Here is an 8,088-nt window from a genome sequence, read left to right on the forward strand (position 1 = left end):
ATGTGGTTGATTAAGAAATTTTTAGCACAAATCGTTGCCCAGAGTCCATGAAGACTGAGTGGATTAGACTTGATATTTTCTTTTGCCAGCCAAGGCTGTGGGATGAGGTTTGTTCATTGATAAGCATTGAACTTCTTGTAGGCAGAAGTGGTCCTCTGTGGCACCTCCCTTCTCCCACTTTAAGAACAAACTCTTGCTGGACCCTCCTCCATGTACTGCCCACGCTCAGCCCGGTCCATTCCCACCTGGCATCTCCCCTGGTAATGGCGTCTGTCCCCGAAAACTCTCTCTTCCCCTTGCTTCCAGGATCTTGGTTTTCTTCCTACCTAATTGGTTCTTCCTTTTTACGTTCCTTTCCTGGGTGCTCCTCTTTCTCTTAGTCCCTCTCACTTCAGAGGGTCCTAGAATTCGGGATCTCCTCCAGCCAAGTGGCTCTAAAGACTGTCTGTGCCAACACCAACTTCTCCAGACCAGGCCTCTCTTTGGAATTGGAAGCTCTCATATCCACTGCTTCCTTGGTGCTGCCTCTTGGCTCTCTTAACAGATGGTGCAGGCATACCGTGGCCACACTGAACTGCTGGCCTGCCACACGGTGCCCCCACCGCAGCTGATGCACCTCCATCCTTCCCGCTGCTTCAGCCAAAAATCCCTGCCGTTTTTACTTCACCCCTCTCTTTTGACACCTCACGTTGAATCCATCAAGAAATGCCCGGTCAGGTTGTGACACTCCTCTGCTTCTTCTGCCTTCCGACAGTACTCTGAGAAGAGCCAGTGTTCTCGGCCACACTGCAGGCCCTCGTCCTTCTCCAGCCTCTGTCTTGCTCACTCCACTCCCAGCTCCAGTCTCCTCACTTGTCCTGGGTCATGCTGGCTACACCCACAGGGCCCCTCAGCACTGGCTAGCATTCTCTGTGCCTAGAAACATTTACCCTCCTCCTTCTCCAGCCTCTGTCTTGCTCACTCCACTCCCAACTCCAGTCTCCTCACTTGTCCTGGGTCATGCTGGCTACACCCACAGGGCCCCTCAGCACTGGCTAGCATTCTCTGTGCCTAGAACCATTTGCCCTCCTCCTCACCCTACCCAGTCCACATAGAGAATTCCCTCATCTCCTTGCATCTGTTACCAAGTGAGGGCCCCCTGAAACCGCCCCCCCCCCCAATAGTCTCTCTCACACTACTGTTTAGCTTGACCCTTGGCAGGAATCACATCCTAACACTTCTTCTCCCCAGAACAGTGCCTGACAAATCACAGTAAGCATTCAGGAATGCTGGAAGGCATGGTATGATAACCACATCAGGAGAGCACTCTTTCTGTCAGCATGAATGAGAACTTTAAAAGTTAAGAAGTTGGTGCAACAGTAATTGCGGTTTTGTTGAACTTTACTGTTTGATATTGGAATACATTCTTAAGTGTGGTTATGTTATATATACATCATTTTAATGAGTATTTCTCGCTTTATGGTTTTTTTTTTTTTGCTAATGACTTATTACTTGCTATTTATTTTATATTTATTTTAGACTATGGAAATGATGTTAGACAAAAAGCAAATTCAAGCAGTTTTCTTATTCGAGTTCAGAATGGGTCGTAAAGCAGTGGAAACAACTCGCAATGTCAACAACACATTTGGCCCAGGAACTGCTAACAAATGTACAGTGCAGTGGTGGTTCAAAAAGTTTTTCAAAGGAGATGAGAGCCTTGAAGATGAGGAACATAGCAGTCAGCCATCAGAAGTTGACAACAACCAATTGAGAGCCAACATCGAGGCTGATCCTCTTAAAACTAAACGAGAATTTGCTGAAGAACTCGGTGTCAACCATTCTATGGTTGTTCAGCATTTGAAGCAAATTGGAAAGGTGAAAAAACTCCATAAGTGGGTGCCTCATGAGCTGACTGAAAATCTAAAAAATCGTCGTTTTGAAGTGTCATCTTCTCTTATTCTACGCAGCAACAACAAACCATTTCTTGATCTGATTTTGATGTGCAATGAAAAGTGGATTGTATACGACAATCAGCAATGACCAGCTCAGAGGTTAGACAAAGAAGAAGCTCCAAAGCACTTCCCAAAGCCAAACTTGCACCAAAAAAAGGTCATGGTCACTGTTTGGTGGTCTGCTGCTGGTCTGATCCATTACAGCTTTCTGAATCCCAGTGAAATCATTACATCTGAGAAGTATGCTCAGCAAATCGATGAGATGCACCGAAAACTAACACCTGCAGCCGGCAGTGGTCAACAGAAGGGGCCCAGTTCTTCACAACAACGCCCGACTGCACATTCACACAACCAGTGCTTCAGAAGTTGAACAAATTGGGCTACGAAGTTTTGCCTCATCCACTGTATTCACCTGACCTTCTTTAAGCATCTTGACGACTTCTTGCAAGGAAAATGCTTCCACGACCAGCAGGAGGCAGAGAATGCTTTCCAAGAGTTCATCGAATCCCAAAGCGTGGATTTTTATGCTACAGGAATAAGCACGTTTATTTCTCGTTGACAAAAACGTGTTAATTGTAATGGTTCCTATTTTGATTAATAAAGATGTATTTGAGCCTAGTTATAATTATTTAAAATACGTGATCTGAAACTGCAATTACGTTTGCACCCACCTTTTAAAATAACTTTTAAAGTTCTCAGAATAAGAGCATAATAACTCTTTAAGTTCCCAGAATTACAGGAGGGATTTCTAAAACCAAACACAGATCACCGTGGCTTCTCTAAGTTGCCATTTTCCTTGATTCTCATGTACAACCTCATTTGAATAGGGGTTCTTTTGCTTGTTCCACTTTGAAAATAAAACCATTCGCTGATACTGACATTTACAGTAGATGGTTATTTTCTAGTGCAGTGTGTTTTTCCAGATGAGACTCTTGTTGTGTTTCTTAGTAGTATGACTTTGACATCACTTCAGTACCTAGTATCAGAGTAAAGAAGAAAAGAGACAAGGCAGGCTGTCCTGCTGGCTTGTCTGGGCTGGGAACTCACCCCTCCCACGTGTTCTTGCTTAAGGAGCAGCACCAGGCACTTCTATACCAGCTGGTGCAACAGCACCACCAGCAGCAGCAGCAGCACCACCAGCCTGATCTCCAGCAGCTGCAGATCCCGGGACCCACGCAGATACCCATCAACAACCTGCTTGCAGGCACGCAGGCGCCTCCACTTCACCCAGCCACCACCAACCCGTTCCTCACCATCCATGGTGATAATGCAAGTCAGAAGGTAACAGTAAGTATCTGTGTTTTGTTACAGCTAGTGAAATCACAGAGCCAATTTTAGTGATTAGAGATGACCGTCCGGCCCTCCCCTTCTTCCCTTCCTCCCTCTTTCCTTCTCTCTCTTTTAAAATATATTATCCCCCAGATAATTTCTTCTTAAAACCAGTTGTTTCAGCAGCTGGATATTGTAAACACAAAGGACCTAAGCCAGTTTATATATCCCCTAAGTATATCAGTTTGAATTTGCACATAAGGTTGGAAGGCTGTTTTATAATTCAGCAGTTTTTCAAAATGAAAATGTTTTGGTATAGTAAGTGATATGGGACAGTCCAATCAAAAGATAAGTAGTTGGTATTTTGAGAATCTTTGTTTAAGTGATTTGTTTAACTATAGAAATAGTCTAGATAATTTAGGATTATTTTTATTGTTTTGCTCAGATGTGCTAAAACTGAATTATACTTACAGTAAAATTAATATATAAACTTTAGGGCAATCTAGTTATTCTACTGAATAGAAAGTAAATCATAATCACAATTGTAATGAAATTTAAATTTTTAATCTTATGTAAATGATAGCAGAACAATGGGTGCAGGAACAGTATCCTTATGTGTACAGTGCACACATTTTAAGGCTGTTTCTTTCTATTAATTCTCCCCTTCAATCAGGTCTACTTTACTGGAGTATAAATGTTTCCCCTAAATTCCAGTTGAGGGCAGAACCCTGTTAGAGGAAGGATATTGGGATATAGAATGGAGACTGGACACCAGGAAAAGGAAGAAGGGAAAGAATGAGGTGGGAGACTTGGCAAAAACGGTGTTCAAAGTCACAATGTTTGCTCTTTCCCATTACTTTGAAACCTTGCTCTTTACTGTGCTTTTAGTTTTCAGAAGCTTTAGTTTGTATTTAGTAACAAGAATTAGTTCAAAATAAAGTATACTGGTTTTCATTACCTCTTCAATGCTTTTTGTTTACCCTACTGTTCCTCTGACTTCTTGATTGTGAATACTGTCATTATCATTATCACAAACCTAGTTTTGCAGACATGGAAATTTCATTGATTCTGTACTGATTTAGATTTTTTTTTTTAACCATTTTTTGCTCTAAAGTTTTTTCTTGTGTTAAAATCAAAAAGGTCATACAATATGAAATGTATTTTACAAGGCTGGGAAGTAATATGAGTATCCTGCTGTGTGACAGGTGTCTTTATTAGAGACAGTAGTATATATGGTTCCAGTCTTTAAACTATTAAAAAACCTGTTTTTTAAAATAGGGAGATTCAAAGAGGTTAAAGTTCAAAGGACAGATAGCATGTATGTGGGATCAGAACCCATGACTTCCTTATTTGTTCATTTTCCACATGACTGTGTTACTACTACCGTGGAAAAGTCCGTTTTGGAGGGATGATTTCTACTTTTCATTCCTTATTAGTCCTGCCTCAGAGGAGTACTTCTGTCTTTGTGTACTGCTGAATTTAATATAAAGCAACTAAATGTTTACCAGTATTTTCATGTCCTTACATTATGCTGAAAAGTAGCCATGCTGACTTGTAGAAAAAAGGAATAACCATATATACTACCTTTTATCTCAGTTACAATTTCAGTTAAGAGGAGATTGTTTCAAGTGTGGGCCAAAAATTTCTTTAGCTAATACATTTGATTTTGTTTGTTTTAACCTCAGAGACTTAGTGATAAAAGTGGGCCTGTTGCTCAAGAGAAAAGTTGACACTTGAGAAAAAAACATCTAGAAATGGCCTATCCTGCTGTCCTGGCACTTCATCTGGCTGCTGTTGCAGTCCTTTTACTACACCTATGAAGAAATGCAACAAGAAACCAGCTGCACGACAAAGGATTAATTGCCACAAGAGCATTCTTGTAAGGCTTTGGTTGATGTTGCTTTGTTGCACTGAAATGAAATTCCCATATCCCCTACCCCTCTCCCAGATTTTTTTGAACTTTGAAAGAAAATTTAATGGCTAACTTTGGTCAGTGAAATAATTTACATGGCAATGAGTTTATCAACCTAAGAGAAATTTAATATAGTTGGTACACAACTAATTTTGATTATAAATTGCAGAGATGACTAGGAAAACTAAAGACTTGTTCCATTTATAAACCATTTGATTTTATTGTACCAGTTGGAACATGAAATATGATCTTTTGTTTGGGTTACAGTACATTTGCTCTGTGAGTCAAACCTTAGAACAAATTTCAAGGAACTGTTTAATTTCTTCTTCTAGAGTTTTATTGGTTAAATATTACAAATAAATAGGTCATCCACTGGGACTTGGCAATCTTTGTTATAAAAATTTCCTTTCTAATGGGATTTGGCCAATTTTGGTAATCAAGTTAGGATGGTAAATGTCTGCTTCTGCTAAAGGTAATTTTCTTTTGCTAAATGCTTTTTCTTTAGTGTTAAGACCTACTCATATTTTGAAGAAACCTCGAGTTAAGTGAGCTCTAAGGCTGCTGGGGAAACCAGCTCAATTCAAAATGAAAGAGGGGCCACTCTGGAAACTGCTGGTAGGGTTTGGCCTGAATCAAGTGCCTGTTAGTACCTGCCTTGTGCTGAAGTGGCTCTGGTCAGCTGAGTAGCAACAGCAGCCTTCCCCATGGTTCTGCCTTTATTGAGAACTTTCTATGCCACTGTAGATAGCTCAGGCGAAGCTATTACCTGGGTATTTATCCACTAATGAGTCACAAGAAAAATGTGTGGATTTGGTAAGAATTTTCTTTTTTTCTTTAGACAACTTCTCGTTGTTAACAATGATTTCAAACAGACAAAACAAGACGAAAAAAAAAAAAAACAAACACCACCACAGCAGTTCCTGAAACAAGTGAAATCTATGTTACACCCCTTCCACGTTGGGTAGCCCCATTCCTGGGGTAACAGTGTAGCAGAGTATATAAATTAAACAATTGGGGATGTAATCACTGAACTGTTCTTGAATGTGTGAATTATTAGTGGAAAAAAGACCCAGATATAATTAGACCTCCACTGTGTACTTAGCTGGAAGAACATGTTAATTCTGCAATATGTCTCTTGGTTAAACATTGCACAGTTCTTACCTCATTTCTGTAAATAAGGTTTTGTGAATCTGTTTTGTATTGTGAAAAATTCATAAGATAACATTGATATTTTGATTTGTAATATTTCTAATTGGTAGATTTAATTGAAAAGTAAAATTAATTTATTTTTATATGTTCAGGGGAATTTTAAAGAAAGTCAAATCTTTTGTAGATAATTAAAAAAAAATCGGTGTGGTTTATTTTACTTATTTAACCCACTGGTTGTTATTCTGTAACAATTTGTATAAATGGTAAATTTTGAATGTGTTGTTATTTTACTTAGATGTAAAATTCCACATGTATTAAAGAAAATGTACAAAGTTTTTGTTAATAAAATTTAATGTTTATAACTGCCATTTTCCCCAGTTTTATTAAGATATAATTGACATCAGCATGGTATAAGTTTACAGCATAAAAATTTGACTTACATATATTGTGAAATAATTACCATAGTAAGTGTAGTTAAACATCCATCTCATACAGATACCAAAAAAAGAGAACAGCAAAAAGTTTTTTTCCTTGTGATGAAAACTCTTAGAATTCACTCTCTTTAACTACTTCTCTATATATCATGTTAACTATAGTCATCATGTTGTACATTACAGCCCTAATATTTATTTATCTTGTAACTGGAAATTTGAACTTTTTGACCACTTTTGTCCAATTCCCTCTCCCTCACCCCACCTCTTTTCTGTGAGTTAGATTTTGTTCTTTAAATAAGATTCCACATATGAGATTGTACAGTATTTTGTCTTTGTTTGACTAAATTCACTTAGCAAAATGTCTTCAAGGTCCATCCATGTTGTCACGATAGCAGGGTTTACTTCCTTTTTATGGCTGAATAATACTCCATCACACATGAATTATGTGCCACCATACTGTATTACAAAATCTACACACGCACATGTACATAACACAGCAACTTCATCCATTAATGGGCATTTAGATTATTTCCATGTCTTGGCTAATATGAATAATGCTGCTATGAACATATAAGGGTATAGATATCTCTTCAACATAAGTGTTTTTGTTTCCCTTGGATGTGTTCCCAGAAGTGAGATTGCTGGATCAGATGGTAGCTTGATAATAGCCATCTAACAGGCATGAGGTGATAACTCATTGTGGTTTTGATTTGCATATTCCTAATGATTTAGTGATGTTGAAGAACTTTTCAAATGACTTCTTATATATCTGTTGGCCATTTGTAGGTCTTCTTTGGAAAAATGTCTGTTCTTTGCCCATTTTAAAATTGGATTTTTTTTTTCCCTATGGAGTTGTATGAGTTCTTTGTATATTTTGGCTACATTAATCCCTTATCAGATACATGATTTACAGATACTTTTCCCCATTCTGTAGGTTGTCTTTTCAGTTTGTTGTTATATCTTCTTGATGGATTGACCCCTTTTTCATTATATAATGACCTTCTTTGTCTCTCTTTAGTTTAAAATCTGTTCTGATATATAAGAATAGCAACCTCTTCCTGCTTTTTGGTTACTTCTGCTTGAAATGTCTTTTTCCATCCCTTCACTCTCAGTTAATTGTCTCAAAGACTAAAGCAGGTCTCTTGTAGGCAGCAGCATATTGTTGTATCATTTTTTAAAAAATCCATTCAGCCATTCTTTTATTTTTATTGGGGAATTTAATCTATTTTTGTTTACAGTCGTTATTGGTAGATACGGGCTTAGACTATGGCCACTTTGTTGACTGTTTTCTGGCTGTTTTGTAGACCCTTTGTTCCTTTTTCTTTTTCCTGCTGTCTTGTTCTGTGTTTTGAGGTTTTTGGGGATCAGTATGCTTTGACTTCTCCATCATTTT

The 8,088-nt window shown here is 38.5% G+C and overlaps 1 protein-coding gene across 8 annotated transcripts in view; it reads left to right on the forward strand.

Annotated features, from left to right (window-relative positions):
• MLLT10 (MLLT10 histone lysine methyltransferase DOT1L cofactor) overlaps positions 1–6,015 on the forward strand; it is a 207,895-nt gene extending 201,880 nt beyond the window's left edge. For 3 of the 8 annotated variants that reach the window (XM_061435970.1, XM_061435973.1, XM_061435975.1), the window contains 2 exons: positions 3,003–3,218; positions 4,886–6,015. In XM_061435970.1, the coding sequence (XP_061291954.1) occupies positions 3,003–3,218; positions 4,886–4,930 (261 nt within the window). In that variant the 3' untranslated portion in view covers positions 4,931–6,015. Of the gene's footprint in view, positions 1–1,518; positions 2,630–3,002; positions 3,219–3,873; positions 4,001–4,885 lie in introns of those variants that run through there. The other 5 variants (XM_061435971.1, XM_061435974.1, XR_009740239.1 and 2 more) reach the window with 4 other exon arrangements.
• The last annotated feature ends 2,073 nt before the right edge of the window (positions 6,016–8,088 follow it).

This window comes from Bos javanicus, chromosome 13 (assembly GCF_032452875.1).
Source record: "Bos javanicus breed banteng chromosome 13, ARS-OSU_banteng_1.0, whole genome shotgun sequence".
Lineage (NCBI taxonomy): Eukaryota > Metazoa > Chordata > Mammalia > Artiodactyla > Bovidae > Bos > Bos javanicus.